At 46.6% G+C, this 19,066-nt stretch overlaps 1 protein-coding gene across 1 annotated transcript; it reads left to right on the plus strand.

Annotated features, from left to right (window-relative positions):
* The first annotated feature begins 3,794 nt into the window (after nt 1-3,794).
* NSMCE4A (NSE4 homolog A, SMC5-SMC6 complex component) lies at nt 3,795-17,258 on the plus strand. Its single transcript, XM_072805063.1, has 11 exons — nt 3,795-4,107; nt 4,655-4,732; nt 7,268-7,398; nt 9,216-9,367; nt 11,268-11,367; nt 12,275-12,365; nt 13,205-13,299; nt 15,170-15,218; nt 15,937-16,031; nt 16,121-16,206; nt 17,091-17,258. The coding sequence occupies exons 1-10, from the start codon at nt 3,810-3,812 to the stop codon at nt 16,193-16,195; spliced, it is 1,164 nt and encodes a 387-aa protein (XP_072661164.1). The 5' UTR covers nt 3,795-3,809; the 3' UTR covers nt 16,196-16,206; nt 17,091-17,258.
* Nucleotides 17,259-19,066: the final 1,808 nt, after the last annotated feature.

A 19,066-nucleotide genomic window follows, 5' to 3' on the forward strand; every position in this document is an offset into this window, starting at 1 on the left:
TCAAGGACTCAAGCTCTTTCTGCCTTGTTTGCTAATTTGTCCTCACGTGGCCACAAGAGGGTTGCCTCATTTTGAGCAACACAGGTGGACATGACATTTGGCTAAAGAGAAGCATTTCCTCTCAATGTCTATTTTTATTGTGGAGAAAACATTTTCGACGAGAACTTCAATAGACTTCTCCTTAGTCCTATTGGTCAAGATTGGGCTATATTCCATACCGGAGGTACAAGGAAAGCTGGGAGGGAAGGTATTTTTTTGTGTGGTTTTTGTTAGGGTTTTGTTTTTTTGTTTGTCTTTCTTTCTTTTTTTTTTTTTTTTTTTGCCTCTATGGTGGAAAGGAGGCTTTGACAGTAAAGAAGGGATAGGGAAACAGAGAAATAGAAGGTAAGTCTCCCAGCCTCCCCTGCAGTGGGATTGAGGCCATGTGGCAAGATCTGACCAACAGACTATGAGCAGCAGTGACATGTGCCCATTCTGGGTTGAGCTAATTAAGCCAATGCACTAATCCTGGACTGCTCTTCTAGACTTCTAATGTCACATGGAAGATTATAACTATTTTTGGCTAAGATCCTATAGTGAAGTTTCTATTATACCTAGCTAAATAGACCCTGTACACCTTTTACCCATCGTGTTGGTTATTTGTTCCCACCCTTAACTCAAATTAATCCCCCCCTTTATTAGCCTTGCTCTGCCCAGAGACTGATCTATGGAGTGTATGACACAGGTTCTCTTGCTTCTGCCTTCATGCTGGCCTTTAGCCAATGAGAGATAAAGTCATGTGAAGAGACGTTGGCGGGGAGAGAGAGAGAGAGACCAACGTGTTTTACCCCCACTTCCACTTTTTCTAGCATTTCCTCTTTTCTTGGCATGACTGCCTCTAGGATCGCAGCTCCTGTCTGATGGCCCCTTTTCCATGGCTTCAGTCCTCATCAGGTTCTCTGGTAACACTGCTTCTTCCCTCTGACACTTCAGGCCCAGGAAGAGTACTGTCTTCCCACTGCTGCTCATCCTACGGACCAGTATTAGCTTCCTATTATTGCAAATTATGACAAACCTGGTGGTAATTTCATCTATTTTTTTCTTTATCCACTTTATCTATATTGTTTTTTGGTTGCTTGTGCTTTTGGTATCATATCTAAGAAACTATTACCTAATCCAAGGTCACAAAGATTTATACCTACTTTTCTAATATTAGCTCTTACGTTTAGGTCTGATCCATTTTGAGCTAATTTTAATTTTTTATTTTTTAAAAAGATTTATTCATGAGAGACACATGAGAGAAGCAGAGATACAGGCAGAGGGAGAAGCAGGCTCCATGTAGGGAGCCCAATGTGGGACTTGATCCTGGGATTCCAGGACCACGCCCTGGGCTGAAGGCAGGTGCTGAACCGCTGAGCCACCCAGGTGTCCCTATTTTGAGCTGATTTTGATATAAAGCATTAGGAAGGGGTGCAGCTTCATTCTTTTGCATGTGGATAGCCAATTGTCCCAGTACAATTTGTAGCAAGGACTGTTCTTTCCCCCATTGAATTGTCTTGGCAACCGTGTAAAAAATCAATTGACCATAGATGAGTAGGTTTATTTCTGGACTTTTCATTTTATTCCATTGATCTATGTCTATCCTTATGCCAGCCACCACGCACTCTTGATTACTACAGCTTTGAGGTAAGCTTTGGAATTGAGGAATGTGAGTTCTGCCAACTTTGTTCTTCTTTTTCAAGATTGTTTTGGCTTTTGGGTCGCTTGTCTTTTCACACGAATTTTAGGATCGGTTTCATGTCTGTCTCCTCGTGAAACCACGAAAGGAAAAGGCAAGCCTCTGAGCCATCTTCATGACCTACTGTGCTTGTAGGGTGTCTGGCTCACTAGTACATACCAAAAGCTTGTTAAATAGAATGAAATGTTCCAGGTCTTTTTGTCTGGAGCTTGGAATGAATTTCCACCTAGGAGAATGCAAAGTGTTTGTCTCAGTTCCAGTGCATTGAGCTACAAGTGATAATCATAAAACAATGAACACAGATTAACACAGCCTGGAGATAGGCAGTTATTCAACAACTCAGCTAGATCCTTCCTTCCTCCCCCCTGTCCCCAGCATTCTGGGCTTTCCTATGCTTGTCACTTCATCAGCAGTAGATGGCTGCCAGCATGCCCGGTAGCAGGTCATCATACCAGCCTCTCAAAGAAGTGAGGGTGGGGATAAAGGTTCTCTCTGGAGGCTTTGTGTTTCATCCGGATGGGAAGCCCCCTCACTTCTCACTGATCAGAACTGGATCACAAGCCCATCCCTGGTCCAGTCATAGAGGAAGGAGGATCAGATTACCACGACTCATTTAAGCCAAGGGCAATTCACCCAATGAAACAGGCATTAGGGCAGCCGGGTGGCTCAGCGGCTTAGCGCCACCTTCAGCCCAGGGCATGATCCTGGAGACCTGGGATCAAGGCCCATGTAGGGCTCCTTGCATGGAGCCTGCTTCTCCCTCTGCCTGTGTCTCTGCCTGTCTCTAATAAATAAATAAAATCTTAAAAAAAAAAAATGAAGCAGGCATCAGAGAACTCGTTTTCTGACATCCAGGTAAGCGGGGCTCAGGTGCCGTATCAGCTGCTGGGCAGCGACGAGTAGTGCCTTCCTCCAGCTGAGTGCACACCATGCACAAAATGGTATTTTTGCAGACCTGAGTAGTAACCCAACGTACCATATCGTTCCTTTGAGAAAATAAAACGTATCCTCAGCACCAAAGACAACTCTTTGGGCAACAACATTTGCCATGCACCCAAATATGTAGAATGGAATGCATACATTTCCTGAACATAAAATCCCACCTGTCTCAGAGTCTTTGGGAGAAAATTTAGAATATTTTAGTTTGAGGACCGATTGTCAGCACAAGCTGCCTTGGTGCAGCTCTTCAGAAGGGACAGTTCACTAGGGGGAAAGACGGTTTTTGCCGTTAATTCGTGCTTTTGTTTTCTGTCTTCACCTGGAGTGGGACCGCCTGCTCCCCCGGGGGAGGCCCCAGAGCCACACCGCCTGTCTGGAGCCCGGCGCCCCTCCTGCTCCGCCAACACACGCGCTCACTGCGTGCGTCGCTGGGGTGCGGGGTGGGGTGGGTCCCAGGGAGCCTAGACACCCCGGGAAGACGAGGCCCGGTGCGGGGCGGGGGGCCGGGGAGCCCAGGACACCCCGGGGAGACGCAGGCCCGGTGGGGGGGGGGGCGGGGAGTCCAGGACACCCCGGGGAGACGCAGGCCCGGTGCGGGGGGGGGGGGGGGCCGGGGAGCCCAGGACACCCCGGGGAGACGCAGGCCTGGTGTGGGGGGGTCCCGGGGAGCCCAGGACACCCCGGGAAGACGCAGGCCCGGTGGGGGGGGGGGCGGGGAGCCCAGGACACCCCGGGGAAGACGCAGGTCTGGTGTGGGGGGGGGCCGGGGAGCCCAGGACACCCCGGGGAGACGCAGGCCTGGTGTGGGGGGGTCCCGGGGAGCCCAGGACACCCCGGGAAGACGCAGGCCCGGTGGGGGGGGGCGGGGAGCCCAGGACACCCCGGGGAAGACGCAGGTCTGGTGTGGGGGGGGGCCGGGGAGCCCAGGACACCCCGGGGAGACGCAGGCCCGGGGCGGTGTCTCCCCCCCTTCACCCCCCGCGGCTGCCCCTCCCGCAGGGCGCCCCCGCCGGCCTCCCGCCAGAGGCGTCGCTGTGCGCTGGCGCCGGCCCGGGAGCCGCGTTCCGCGGGGAGCGGGCGCTCGCGCCGAGCCGGGCTTTCAGTTTCTGGCGCGAACTTCCGCCGCTCCGAAGTTGCTCGGCGCATCGGCGCGATGTCCGGGGACAGCAGCGGCCGCCGGCCCGAGGGCCAGGGCCGGGGCCGGGGCCGCGACCCGCACCGGGACCGCACCCGCTCCCGCTCCCGCTCGCGGTCCCCGCTGTCGCCCGTGTCCCGCCGCGGCGCCGCGCCCGAGCGCAGGGAGGCCCCGGAGCGCCCGAGCCTGGAGGACACGGAGCCGTCGGATTCCGGGGACGAGATGGTGGACCCCGCGAGCCTGGAGGCGGAGACCGACCACGGCCTGTGCCGCCAGATCCGCCATCAGTACCGGGCGCTCATCAACTCGGTCCAACGTAAGGCGGGGCGCGGGCGGGGACGGAGGCAGGCCCGGCCGCGCTCGGTCGGCTCGCGGGGTGGCCCCGTGCGGTGGCGGGCGGCGGGGTGGGGGACGGGGACGGGGGACGGGGACTGTCGGAAACGCCGGCGCTCGGGCCGCACCGCACCCGCCCACTCGGAAACCCGGGGCCGCCCCGCCCGCCCTCTCGGGGCCTCCGGGCTCGCAAAGTTTGGGAGCCGCCGTTAGGAGCGCCCCTCCGCGGCTGCACGAGCCCGGGAGCCCCTGGGGTGAAGGCGACAGGCGGCCGGGCTCCTCTGAGGTTGCTGCGGCTTAGAGGTACGGCCAGTCCCCCCCCCCCCCCCCCACCCCGGGCTCGAAGGATGTGCCGCGCTGGGAAGTGGACCCCGCCCCGCCACCCCGCCCCGCCGGGGACCCGGGGACCCGGGCTTGGCCGCGCTGCTGCAGGTGATCACGCCGGCAAGGACCTGTTCGCGCGTGATGAGCACGTTTCCCCAAACCTTGTTTTTTGTTTGTTTGGTTTTTTGTTTTTTTTTTTTGCATAGAAAACCGGGAGGATATACTGAATGCCAGCGACAAATTAACAGAGGTCCTTGAAGAGGCCAACACTCTGTTTAATGGAGGTAATTCGTCACTTCATATATGGGAGCTCTTTATTATAAGTTTTAGGATGATTTTAGTTAGTTTTATATGACAGCCAAGTTATTGACACCGGACATTTCTCCCATAATAGAGTAGTGCCTTAACTAGCGTTGGGAGCTTTCTCATTGTAGCGCTAATACTGTCTTCATTGCCCTTGGCCATCCCCTGAGGCGTCTCCCGAAGGCGTTAGGAGAAATTCCGGGGGGTGCAGCCAGCAGCCTGTTTCAGCAAGCCCCCCAGGTGATCCTGTTGCATCCTCAAGGTTGAGAGCTTTGCATGTTTATCTTTCTGTCGCATCCCCTGCTGTATCCCCGGGATACATTTGTTGAATAGGAGAAGCAAAGAAAAAAGCTGCCCCCTCCCTCCCTCCCACATCCTGTTTCCTTTCCCGTCCTCTTCCCAGTACAGGCCCACCTATAAGGGGGGCCGGGGCAGGAGTCTACTAGTGGACCTGTGGGTTTCTACTGGGGCAAGAAAGAGAAATCTCAGAGCACTGAGCTCCAGACCATGGGGAAGGGGAAGTTAAAAAAAAAAAAAAAATCTTGGTTTGAGGGGCACCTGCGTGGCTCATCAGTTAAGCATCTGCTTTTGGCTCAGGTCATGATCCCAGGGTCCTGTCCTCGAGTCCCACATCAGGCTCCCTGCTCAGAGGGGTCTGCTTCTCCCTCTGTCCCTCCCCCTGCTCATGCATGCTCTCTCTTGCTCTCTCTCTCTCTCTCAAAATCTCAAGAAGAAACAATCTTGGTTTGAATTAAAAGTGTTTGGGACGCCAGCAGTCTATTTGATGACAGGACAGGTCAGGTCCCCCCTGATGTGAGCAGTGGGTCCCAGAGCCCTAGGGCAAGTCCCTGGACCCCTTTTCCAGGCCTGGACGTTCTGTGGCAGCAGAAAGACAGAATACAGACGAAGGGGCAGCGAGGAAGAGTCCGCAGAACGTGCACTGCCGACACCACAATTCTTCGCGTTCCTGGGACCAGGGTCCTTATTTCTAGTAATGTCCTAGTATGACTTAATGGCTTACCTGTTGCCCACCTTTTAATGTTTTTCTGTCTGCACGTTCTCAGATGAGTGTCTTTCTAGTTCTGGTCACAGCCTCCTGACTACTCCCCAGCTGGGTCTCCCAGGCTTGCTAAATCTCACTTCCAGAAGTGGGCATTTCCCTTCCACCAGGTTAAATCCCTCCTCTACCGTCCTTAGCTTTATCTTCTCTCCACTCCTGGTCCCCGGGTCAGTCTCCTCAAGGTTCCTCTTGACTCCTTCACTCCTTTGCTGATTTACTGTGCATCTTACTAGTTCTTGAGCCACACACCGCCTCCCCTTGGCTGATTCTGCTGTGCTGCGTGGGTCACCTCTTTCAGGCAGAGTTACTCAGCCGGGCTCTGGGAGTCTCCCAGCAAACACAGAATTCTAGATCCTTGGCATTCATTGTTTTAACTCAGTGGAGGCCTCCCAGCCACCTGTGACTGGGAAGTCTGTGTTTTCTGGGCGGAGCTGCGAGGCCAGTGGGCAAGGCCACGGGGAGCCCAGGAACGAGCTGCCAGCCTCTGTCTGCTGCCCTCTCTCACCCATGGTCACTTCCATAGCAGTGCTCCTGAAATAAAATGGGAGAAAAATGATGTATGTCAACAAAACCCGGAGTCAGCAAGTTCAGCAGCCCAAGGTGTGTTCGGAAAGTGGGGGACCCAAATGAAAAGGCCCCCAGGAGCCAGCCAGGCACAGATGTTTCTGTATTTGAGCTTTGCCGCTTTCCCCTCTAATTGGCTCCCTTTCCAGGTGTTTCCAGAGCACTTTCCTCTCGCTGGCCCATCAGGTCTGCCCTTAACACCAAAAGGCTTGTCCTTCCCCTTCCTTCTCTCACTTCCTCCTGTTTCCCTGCCCCATTCCTTCTTGTCTCCTCCTGTTTGAATCTTTTTCTCTCCGTAGCTAATCTTAAATCCCGGGTCCTCTGTCAGACATTTCTGAGTCACCCATCCTTAGAGTCGCTGCCCTGCTGTAGGCTTGGTGGCCTGCGCTGCCAGCACTGTTACTTCCCTGAGGCTCCTTGGCCATTTACTGTTGCTGCTCTACAAGCCACCCTGCCCTCCACAGAGTGGGCCTTCCTTCCCACTTACCTCTGCACAGGTGGTAATGGGGCCAAGACGCGCTGCTGGGGGCTGCTGGGGTCAGAGGGAAAAGCAGGTGGGTGTTGGAGAGGAGAGAGGCTCTGTTGAACCAGAGCTATGAAGAGCTGGGGACTCAGTTCTCAGGAGCAGGCCCCTGGAGGGAGAGTGGCTTTTAGGAGGACTGGTCAACTTTGACTCCAGATTTTGGTGGGATGGTGAGGGAGCCAGGTTTTAGAGGGAGATGGGTATGTTTGAGATTTTTTGTTTTTTGGGGTTTTTTTTTTTAATTTTTTTAATTTTTTAGGGGTTTTTTGATCCAGTGGAAAATGCCACATAAGTAGGTAGAAATTTCCTGGAAAATCCCTGTGAGTAATGCATATTTAGTAATGTGTATTTTCCTTCTTTTCTGAATAGTGTCCCGAGCAAGAGAAGCAGTCCTAGATGCCCAGTTTCTCGTTTTGGCTTCAGATTTGGGCAAAGAGAAAGCAAAGCAACTGCGTTCTGATCTGAACTCGTTTGATATGTTAAGATATGTTGAAACTCTAGTAAGTTCAAAGCTACAGAATCTTAATTAAAAAATGTTTCCCATGTCACATATTGCATAATTATCTACTTTGCTTATATCTCTATGCAAATGGCTTTCACTTCCTTTTTCCTTTTTGAGGGGTGTCTGGAGGGGGGGAGGCGTGTCTCAGAGTCCTCCAAAGAGATCTCACCAAGTTAAACAATACTGGAGAGCTAGGTGGTGGAATTTAGGGTGGCAGCTTAGAGGTTTAAAAATCCCTTAGCATTCTAAGACTCTGGGTGCACGTTTATTTACAAATGGCCATTTTTTCCCCCCTGAACTATCGGTTAATAAGCGTTCTAGCTCATTCTCAGTGACTCCAGGTGGCAGAGCTCAGCTGGACAGTTAGGCCTGATGGGGGGGCATGTTATCTGTCTTTGAGACTATCTTGGAACTATATGAATATGCTTGGGATTTTGCTTTTTTTTGTGGATCTTTTCTTTGTTTTATTCACCTTTGAATGGTTGTTACCTAAAATTTTAAAACTTTTCTTTGGTGGATTTGCCAAAAAAGCACAATGAGGCTGACCTCGCGTTTTACAACGTTGTGGTTGGTTTTTTTTTCCTCTTTTTTGGGGGCGGGTTCCCCTCTGAGCTAACCTCTGTCCTAGCATTTCTGCTAGGACTTTGAATTTCTGACTGAAGGTTTGTTAAATGGTTATTAAAATGATGTAGTACCATGAGACTGACCCAGATAAGTTCGTTATTTTGTAAAGGTGGGAGATAGATGAATTTTCTGTTGTTTTTAAAGCCGTAAGTGGTTTAAAATTGAAATTTTACTTACATTTAAAACCTTAAAATTTTCTCTTTTAATTTTTTTATCACAAGGTATAAAATGCACACTAATGTATAGCTGAATAAATAAAAGTGGCCATATACTGGGTTATCTTTTTAAAAATTACTGGTATTTATCCAGGTGAGCTGTGTACTTTAACAAATCAAAATAAGTTTCTGGAAGTCTTAAGGCATTCAGTGTAAAGCCCTAAATTAATAGCTGTAATCGCTGGGTGTGGAAGTCCCTTCTGGGTACATCAAGTATAGATACTACAAGGAAAAGATTGATAGGTTTGACCAGACAGAAATGGACCCCTCCTCCTACGCATGTGGTAGGGGGACTGGGTGGTGGAGGGTACAGACTTACTGACTTGACATCTCTGATCAGGCTCTTGCAGCCTCTCCTTTCTTCAGGGTTTGTTGCCTTTAATAGGGGTAGGCGCCCTGGGGGCTTTTTGATGATTGTTTATATTTGATATTACTGTTTTAATTTGATAACTTGTAGGCATTTTATAATTTCATTATGTAATCAAAGTACTTTCATTTTCTGTAAGATCGTGTGGGATAAGAGAATCCTTAGACTTCTGGCAGTTCTTCCCAGGAAGGCAGGTGTAAGATGAGCGATTCTCTGACGCTAGGCCACTGCTCTCTGGATGTTCTGAGACACAAGCTGAATAGAGGTCTCTAGGAGGTTGGCTTAAAAACGATAATCTGAAAGCCAGCTAACCTTGCCTGTTCTATCCTGGAGCCTTTGATTTGGGATGTGATTTCAGTTTTGTGTGTTGGCACAGCTTTCCTAATACTTGGATGGACTAAACATTCATTCACTCTAGTATTTCTACCTTTGAAAGTTGGAATTTATTTAAAATTATTTGTATAATAAGAAATGTAGCCAACGTGTTAGGGCACTGAAAACAGGCTTTTTGCCTCTGGCCTCTTAAAGTTTAGAGATAGAGATTATGGGATGCAGTGTATGATTGCTTGTGGCTTAACTGGGGTTTTTTGTTTCCCTTCATTTTTGTAGCTGACACATATGGGTGTAAATCCACTAGAAGCTGAAGAACTCATCCGTGATGAAGATAGTTCTGATTTTGAATTCATAGTCTATGACTCCTGGAAAATATCAGGCAAAACAGCAGAAAACACCTTTAATAAAACCCATACATTCCACTTTCTGTAAGATTACTTTAAAAATATGACAGACCAGCCATTTGTAAACCTTGTTTTTTATTGTAGGAACAAAGGTGATCTAGTATGGTGGAAGTGACAATCAGGATGCCATTGTTGGGAGATTTTTCTAAACTTTGATTGAAAAGCCCATAAAATCTTGATGTGGATGGAACCTCATCCTGCTCAGTTTAAGCGGGAAAGGCTGTGGGCCAGAACCTCTGACCACAGTGCTCCACTGGCAGCTTTGTTTTCCAGCGTGTGAGGCTTTGGATCTGGGGCATGCCATCTGGCTTTATTTTGTCGCCCTTAATCCTTAACTCGTAGGAGGATGATACCTCTTAGGGAGGGGATCTCCAGATTCTACCAATGTATATAAAGTGCCATTTATTGTAATTTCCTGTTGGATGGTCGCTGACCTGTCCTCGAAGCCTGCTTCAGTCACTCCCATAAACTGCCCAGCTTGTTTTTTGGAGACTAGTTTTGAAAAGTTTTCATTTATACTCAAATTAGCTTCTATCTTAATTTCCTAGTTCAGTCCTTTTGGAGAAACTGAGAATGGCCCCTACTGCTTCTTTTGTTAAGACCACCTTCAAATGCATTGGGGTGTTCCCCAGCAGATACTTTCTCTAGAGCAAGCACCCATTTGTTTCTTCCTTAAGTGCTGAGCTCCGGGACATTTGTCGGTTCCAGTTCACCCTCCCAAAGCTCCCGAGGAAGGTAAACCTCAGGGAGGCAGCTTTGGAGACACACAGGTGCGAGGCCAGGCATCTGTTTTTAACAAGCCTTCAGCTAACCCAGGTGCCCAGAACCACTGCACACACAACAGCATAAAGATCAGACTTCTTCGTTGCAGGAGAAAGTCCAAATCTCTATTTGTTGCCTTTGAGTTCTAGGCTCTGTCATAAATCCCAAATATCTAAATGCAGCCTTGGGTGCTGTGCCTTAAACTTTCTCTCATCACCTGGCACAACCTGCATCCACAATGAATTGCATAAAGCTTTGTGCCCTTGCACTTGCTGTTATTTGGCCTACAGTATCTTCCCCCCGTCTTTTCTGTCTGGGAAGGTTTGCTTATCTCCTAGGCCCTAACTTGGAAGCCTCTAGTAGCTTCTCCAGACAGAGGTGTCATTGGGAGATGAGAGAGCACTCCCATGGCTGGGTAGATCCCTGCCCACAAGCTCTCACAGCACTTGAGTATTACTCTAGCATAGCACTGTGGGATCTACCATATTATGTCGGAATGGACATGTATGTATGTGTGTGTGTGGATTTGGATCTGTCCATCTACACTGCACACTTTGAGCTCCTCAAGCATAGGGACCACATGGGTCTATGTTCTCGGGGCCTTGGTCTCTTCATGGTACATCAATTACTGTAGCTTATCTCTGCATTAGCACTTTTTTTAGGGGGTGTAGTGGGTCCAAAGGGGAAAAGAATCCCATTGCTTCTGTTTGACTTGTCATCTTGAGACAGGTGTGTTCTGTAGTCCCAGGCTGTAAGCTCTGTCTTGGCACCCCTGGTCCAAAGGCTTTTAACCCCAGTGGGGCTGTTTGTTCCTCTTCCCCACATGTTCATCCTTCCCACTGATCTGAAGTTGGCCTTGCCAAAGAGACAGCAGGCTAGCTGGGAAGACCACAGGCATATTTACCAGTTTACTGTTGAGAGCAAGATAGGAAGGTGTTTGAGGGGGGTATCTGGTTGCGTAGAGCTCCTAGGGGTTCTTTGAGACACACAAAGGGAACAGGTAGGATGTCACAGAACTGACCAGAGTTTTGGTCCGATGTCAGTTCATATATTACTGAAGCCCGGTCTGAATTTGACCATTCCATGGAACTGCTTCCAGTTAGTGAAATCAGTTTGTTTAAAAAACAAACAAAAAAAGACATGAAAGCATATTTCTCATTAGGTTGGGTTCAATACAAGGAGAGTTCCCTGTGCCAAAGCCACGAAGTGAACGTCCAAGAAAAGGTCCCACGACAGAAGAGAAGAAGACAATGCCTGACCAGGTTTGTTTTTTTAAAAACATCTCAGGTTAAAGTAGCTATTGATACAACGTATGTGCGGTTTGGCCACCTTTTCTAAGCTTTAAGATCTGGAGTCAGGTTCGGTCGCTAAAATAATTACTTCGATCATTTCTTAAATCATGTAAGCCTTTTAAACATTTTGTTGGATGAACCCCCTGTCTTGGTTTTAATTCATTTCTGTAGTTTGGATCAGTTCTAAGCCAGGAGTTGGTTCTCAGCCTCAGTGCCATCGCCATTGGGGGCTGGGTCCTTGTCTGTTGTGGGAGGCTGTAGCATCCCTGGCCTCTTCCCACTAGATGCCGCCTCCTCCTCCCCGCTTATCCCCAGGTTGGGACAACCAGAAACACCCCCCAGATATTGGCAGGTGTCCCTGGGAGTTAGACTCACTCCCAATTAAGAACCACTGTTCTAAACGGCACTTTTTAAAAAATTTTGCTACTTACATACAACCTGAAAATGGTTGATTTGGTGATGTTACTCCTCCATTAAAAAGTTAATATAAAAATGTTACGGAGCTAGAAAATCTTTTTTTTTTTTTTTTAAAGATTTTATTTTATTATTTATTCATGACAGTCACAGAGAGAGAGAGAGAGAGAGGCAGAGACACAGGCAGAGGGAGAAGCAGGCTCCATGCACCGGGAGCCCGATGTGGGATTCGATCCCGGGTCTCCAGGATCGCGCCCTGGGCCAAAGGCAGGCGCCAAACCGCTGCGCCACCCAGGGATCCCTTTTTTTTTTTTTTTTTAACTAAATTTTAAGACGACGATAAAAACTGCTCGGCAGTCCCCTGATAAAAGGCATTTAGAAGAGTTTGGACATAGAAAAGAGCAGAAACATGAGCGGATAGGCAAGTAGGTCGGTCCGCGTGGTAACGACTCTATATTTTCAGTTAAGTGAAATGGAAGAATCCCATCAAGAAGCGACAGAGAAAGAAGTGGAAAGAATTCTGGGATTGTTGCAGACGTATTTCCGAGAAGATCGTGAGTATGATACCAAGTTCAAAGTGGAGGGGTTCATATTTAACAGACGCGTCTCACTTGCAATGAGAAGTTGTTTTTTGAGAAGCGTTTTCAGTCCTACGTAATGTCTGAATCCCCTTGGTTCTTTCTTGGCAGGTCTACTTAATGAGGCTTCTCTCCTCTAGCAGCCCCACGTGCGAGTGCTGCAAAGTCACCTCCTGTTCTTGTTTTAAAAAGCTGGGGTATTTTTTCTGTTACAAAATAAAAGGTGCCATAGAAGTGAGCAACCTAGAGTCGAGCACCTATCCCCACTCACCTCACTCCCCCAGGCAGCCCCCTCCCTGTGTGCATCAGGTCTTTAGGTCGGTAACGTAACTCTGCACAGAAGTAGTTGGGAATTTTCTGGGCTTTTTTTTTTTTCTTTTTTCCCCAGTATGAGTTTTCCACATGGACCTTCTCTCCCATATCAGTACATACAGATCCCCCTCATTTTTCTCAATGATTCCCATCGTATGGTTGTATCATACTTTGAACAAATCCTCGTGAGTGGACAACCAAGTCCTTTGCAGCATTTTGTTCTTGTGAAACCCACTGCAGTGGAAAATCTTGGTATGCAACTTTGTGCACATGTGCTGATATTTCTGTAGGACAGTTTTTGAGAGGAGGGTGGCCAGATGAGTGGGCATATGTATTTTTAATGTCCGATTGCCCTCCAGAAAGGCTGTATCAGTTTACATTCCTATGACAGATTGAGTGCCCATTTCCTTCCTCTGATAACACAGGAGAATGTTAGTCTTCTTGATTGGCAAAAAAATCATCTTCCCTGTTTTGAAGATTTTTTTTCCTTCTTTTGTCTATAGCTGATACTCCTATGTCGTTCTTTGATTTTGTGGTTGATCCACATTCTTTCCCCCGAACAGTGGAAAACATCTTTCATGTTTCCTTCATTATAAGGGTAAGATTTATGATTATTTCTCTTTTTTCCTAGTATACCTTTTAAAGGGTAAATAATAGGGGTGCCTGGGTGGCTTAGTTGGTTAAGCGTCCGACTCTTCATTTGGGCTCAGATCCTGATCTCAGGGTCATGAGATCAAGCTCTGCTTTGGGCTCTGTGCTGGGCATGAAACCTGCATACCACTCTCGCTCACTCTTTCTCTTCTTCTCTCTCTCTCAAAAAAAAAAGGAGGGGGGTAAACATAAAAGCTGTGAATGGGAGCTGGCGAAGGTACTAACTGGTGTGTATGGTTGGCCCATCCCATTTGGCAAAATGCTAGCACAGAAGCAGAAGAAACAAGCTGAAAATTTGTGTGGGCACCTGGCTGCTTAGTTGGCGGAGCATGCGACTTAATCTTGGAGTTGTGAGTCTGAGCTGTACGTTAGGTGTAGAGATTACTAAATATAATAAACTTTTTAAATTGTGTGCTTTTACGTTTTAGGAATTATTTACAGAAAGAATTGACAAAATTTGAATATGGAGCTATAGATAGCAGTGTAAATGGTATAAATGTTAAATTTCCCAAATTTGATAAGAAAATATCTTGTTCTCAAGAAATACACACTGAAAGTTTTCAATTAAGGAAGAGGAGCAGGTCATCTATCACTAATTCTCTCCTTAAAATCATTAGTGCCTGTGTAGAGAAGGGGAAATAATGTGACAAAACTTGAACAGATGGTGAAGTTGGGGAAGGAATATATGGGGGTTCTTTATAGTAGCCTTGTAGCTCCTTCAGTTTGAAATTATTTCAAAATAGAAGGTTCAAGGGACGTCTGGGTACTTAAGTGGTTGAGGGTCTGCCTTGGGCTCAGGGCAAGTCCCATATCAGGCTCCCCATGGGGAGCCTGCTTCTCCCTCTGCCTATGTCTCTGACTCTCTCTGTGTCTCTCATAAATAAATAAATAAAATCTTCAAAAAAAAAATTAAGAAAAGAATCCTTGCTCAGATTTATACTGTGGAAATTTGCTTTGGACTGACTTTAGTCTTATAGCAGTTGGCACTCTACACGGAAGGTCAATTTCATTTTAACCTCAGACAAAAATCTTTTTTTTTTTTTTTTTTAAGATTTTATTTATTTATTCATGAGAGGCACACAGAGAGGGAGAGAGGCAGAGACACAGGCAGAGGGAGAAGCAGGCTCCATGCAGAGAACCTGACATGGGACTCATCCCAGGTCCCCAGGATCACACCCCGGGCCGTAGGCGGCACTAAACCGCGGAGCCACTGGGGCTGCCCACAGACAAAAATCTCTTATCGACCAAAGTATTGTCCCAGAAATAGTAAAGACATATTTTATCAACAGTTAATGATGAGTTATGCATAATAAAATGCTGAGTGTCCAAAAATCTGCGTGAATCATATTTAAGAGCCAAGGAAGGTCTAAGAGCCAAGCCAGTTTCAGTTTTATTTAGGAGATACTCAGGATGAAGACTGGTCAGAAACCTGAGGGATGCCTCATTGGAAAGTCTTGTCCATATAATGTCCTCATTGTTAATGGTATATTTTGATTGTCTGGGATATGGAGTTTTTTGTTTTTTGTTTTTTGAGAGAGAGAAAGAGAAGGAAGAGGAGGGTCAGATGGAGAGGGAAAGAATCTCAAGTAGACTCTCTGCTGAGCCTGGAGCCCAAAGTAGGGCTCAGTCTCATGACCCTGAGATCATGACCTGAGCTGAAATCAAGAGTCAGTTGCTTAACTGACTGCACTACCCACATGCCCCATGGGATATGGGGTTTTCTAATTAATGTTTTTTTATCCAATGGTTATAGGTTTTGGATCTAATTTTTTAAATAGGCTTTTGAATCTAAATCTAAAATTATGTTTGTGCTTTAGGATGGTTTTGCAAGAATAAAGCTTGACCAAGACCGACTGCCAATAATAGGTAAATGATGCTACATTAAGAAAAATTAGTTTTAGAGAAAATGTGTCATTCGAGTTCATGAAATGCAACTGTGAGTATGCATTTTAGGTAACCAACTTTTACAATGCTGTATCTCGTTCAACTAACTGAAGTACTGCCAACACGGGCATTACTTAAAAACCAGGGGGTTCATCTGTATCATTGACTCAACATCTGCCATATAGATTAACAAGGAAGTCCCTCCAGTTTTAATTTAGAATGTTTGTAATTAAAGTTACTGTTGTACTTTCTTCCCTTCTGTTTTCCCCTGAAGCCAGCTTCCTCTCCTCAACCTGGAGAGAATCTTTCTTAGTTGAATAATTCCACTTCTCTGTGAATCCTTTCTTTCTGAGGTCTCCTGGAGAGAGCCAAGTACTTGCATTGCCCTGATTGTTATTTAATGGTTCTCAATTTCTCTGGGACTCAGGATTCTCTCTGGGGTTGGTAGGCAGATATGCGGAGGTTTTCAAATGATTGCCACTAGTAACTCTACTATGGGAGAGTGTTTTTTTTTTTAATAGAAGCTAAGGGATTATTTGCTACCAAAATAACATGGTTAATGTGTCACTGATGAGTGGAATCCTAATAAGTATTTAATACTCTGAGTGTCTTCCATACAGGTTCATTCCTTCTCAGCACTTTCTGTTCAGAGTACCTCTTGTGATTTGATAACCTTTGAACACTTTTATCTTTGAAACAGAACCTGTTAATATTAATGAAGAAAGTGAGGGAATTGACCAAAACACCCAAATTAGGAATCAAGGAATTATAGCTTTGAGCTACCGTGACTGGGAGGTAAAACTCTGCACATTGCCCCAGGGTAGTTCTGTCTCCCTTGTTATTTGCTGTAAACCTAATGCCCAAATGTCTTTGTTCTCTGCCAGGAGATCGTGAAGACCTTCGAGATATCAGAGCCTGTGATTGCTTCAGGCCAGAGTCAGCAGAGGCTAAGCGCTTGACGCCAGCAAAGGTAACATTTCCTATGTGTTATTAAATTCCAAGTAGGTTCCAGACCATCTTCCTTTTTCCGCATTCTAGTGAAATTGGGATTTGCCTCCCTCTAGTGCCTCATTCTTAAAACTGTGTGTGCTGGTGGGAAAGGCAGTGCCAGGCCTAGTGGCTGCGAGTCCCCTTCTTTGGATTACTTCAGTTGTTCTAAAAATTTGTGGTTGAAAGAGGCAGAGCAGGAATTTGTTTCCACCTTCTCCCCTCCCTAACGGATTGATAAACTAGATAAGTGATAAAACTAGATTTGCTTATTTTACAGCTATGAAGTAGAAAAGGAGTATTAGGACAGAATTACCTGGAATGATGTCAGTAAATGGACATTTCTGAAATCTGAGTTATGCTGTGAAGCACTTCATTTTTACGAAAGAGGACATGCTAGCAGGAAGTCTTCGATATGATTGGGCATTTGCTATGATGGGTGGGAGTCAGGAAACCTGAATTCTGTTTGCTTCATCCCGTTAGTTTAAAATCACTGAGCAGGTCACTTAATCTTACTCCCCTTCATTTTGTCTGTAAATCTATCTGTAAAATGATGGGATTCTGAATGAGATCATTAAGGTTTTTTTTTTTTTTTAGCTCAAATTTTCTATAATTATGAGTTTAAAATTAGCTTTTAATACTTAATGTAAATGCTTAACATGTACCTCAATTAATTGAGCTTCTTTTTGTTCAAAGATAACTTGAGGGAAAGAGAACAGACATAAGGTATATAATGTGGGTGGACTGGGGCCCTACTCACTGAGAAAGGACTAGTGGTTAGATTCTATTACATATATCAAGTGAACTTTTGATTCATTTTATCATTTGTAAACTGTTAACAAGCTATTTTTTACTCTTTTTTTTTAGGACTCAGATGGATAGCGAAATCCAAAAAGGGAAGCAGCATGTATTGTATATATTGTATGATTAAACATTTTTAAAGACAGATTGTTTTTAGTAAAATGTAGCTTTTGATAGTTATGAATTTGTCATGGTTGTCTTTGATTAAAGGAAATTCACTGCCATATTCACAAACTGTAGTTACTCTTTATTTTCTGATCATGCCAGAGGTTGTCCTTTCTCTAGTTCTGTCCATGGAAAGTTTTTTAGTTAGGTTGTTACGGCCTGTAAATCATTCTGGTTCTTTTTATATCTCTTTAGCTGTAAAGTTAGCTGGTTGAGTCAACAAATCTAGGTTGAACTGTATGAAATTGTTGTTTTTGTAGGTAAGACACCATCACATATCAGCAACTGTATATGATTCAGCCTGTGATTTACTCACAAGAAACTATGTGGCCCTGTGCCAGGCCAGGCTGGGAAGTGTCCCCAGTAGTCCTCTGTCTACACCACAGAGCAAAACCATACAGCGGGGTGGGTAGTGTATTTCTACCTATGCTGCTGACCTTCACTGGCCTTTCAGGCCTGTCCGTATGTTCTCTAGCCCTGTATTGGTTCCCTTTCCCATTCCCCAGCTTCCTATACCCCGCCCCCGCCTTCCCTCGAGTATCAGAGTCAGGGTGTTGCTTCTATGATAGGCTCTGGATCCCAGCCCTTCCTGGTGCTCAGGTGTGAGTCCCCCTCCACACCTAGTGCCTTCCCTGCAGCCATGGTCATTGCTTATCTTAAGACAGCTCTTGTGACCCTCAGTTACTGTCCTGTCTCTTCTTTGAGCAAGGACCACTTGTAGTCTCCCCTCCTGGCCATCTTGGAGTCCATGCACCTCCTTTGCCAGCATTCTCCAGGGGCCATTTTAGGCCAAATTGGTGATTCCTTCCCAAATAATTAGGTCCTGGGGTTAAATGCTGCAAATTTGACACTCAAAAATCCGGTCCTGGAGGGGCACCCAGGTGGCTCGCTTGGTTAAGCACCGGACTCTGACTTCAGTTCGGGTCATGATTTCAGGGTCCTAGGATCAGGCCTGGCATCAGGCTCCATGCTCAGTGCAGTCTGCTTGTCCCTCTCTATCCCTCTGCTTGCTTGCTTGCTCTCATACATTTAAAAAAATTTCTACTCCTGGAAAGCTGTACATCCTCATGTCTGGTGCTTTCCCTGGTTCCCTTCCCCCCATCTTACTCTCAGGAGTTATACTACATCTATATCCTGAACATTATCCATATTATATTTGACTTCAGTCTGAGAAAGCCACAGGCATGTGTGACCAATGGCTTATTGGCAGCACAGGGCCTGTTTTAAATGTGTATAAAATAGCCCCCAATCTGTCCTCCCTGTAATCCCTATAGTGGTACTTCTACTACTTTATTTCCTCCAAAGAAATCTAGTACTTGTTTTCTTTTCCCTCACAGCCCCTACCTTAATCAGTCATGACATCCCATCTGGTGTCTTGATTCTCTCCATCCCGCCCAGATTTCTGCCATACGCTCCCGTCGTGTCTCCCCCCACCCCATTCCTGTCTGCGTTTCACCCCCTTCACATCTTCAAAACCACTTGTCAGTTCCTCAGTGACTCCACACTGCCTTCGAGACTTGAGAGACCTGAGCTTGCAGAGCCACGGAGGCCTTACATGTTCGGGCACCTTGCTGACACCCAGGCTCACCTCCCCCTCTACACTCAGGCTTTTTCTTCCATTTTGGTTGAGCAGCTTTGCAGAGATATACTTCACATTCCATGTCATTCACCCACTTAAAGTGAATAATTGATTGTTTCTCCCATCCAAGTACTAACCAGGCCTGACCCTGCTTAGCTTCCAAGATCAGACGAGATTGCGTGCTTTCAGGGTGGTAGTGGTATGGCCGTAGACCGATCTGTTGTTTCTCAATCTGATCACAGGTCTCTGTAACCATCACTGCAACCTGATGTAGAACATTCTTGTTCCCAACTGGTGG

The sequence above is a fragment of the Canis lupus genome, chromosome 29, assembly GCF_048164855.1.
Source record: "Canis lupus baileyi chromosome 29, mCanLup2.hap1, whole genome shotgun sequence".
In the NCBI taxonomy this organism is placed as follows: domain Eukaryota; kingdom Metazoa; phylum Chordata; class Mammalia; order Carnivora; family Canidae; genus Canis; species Canis lupus.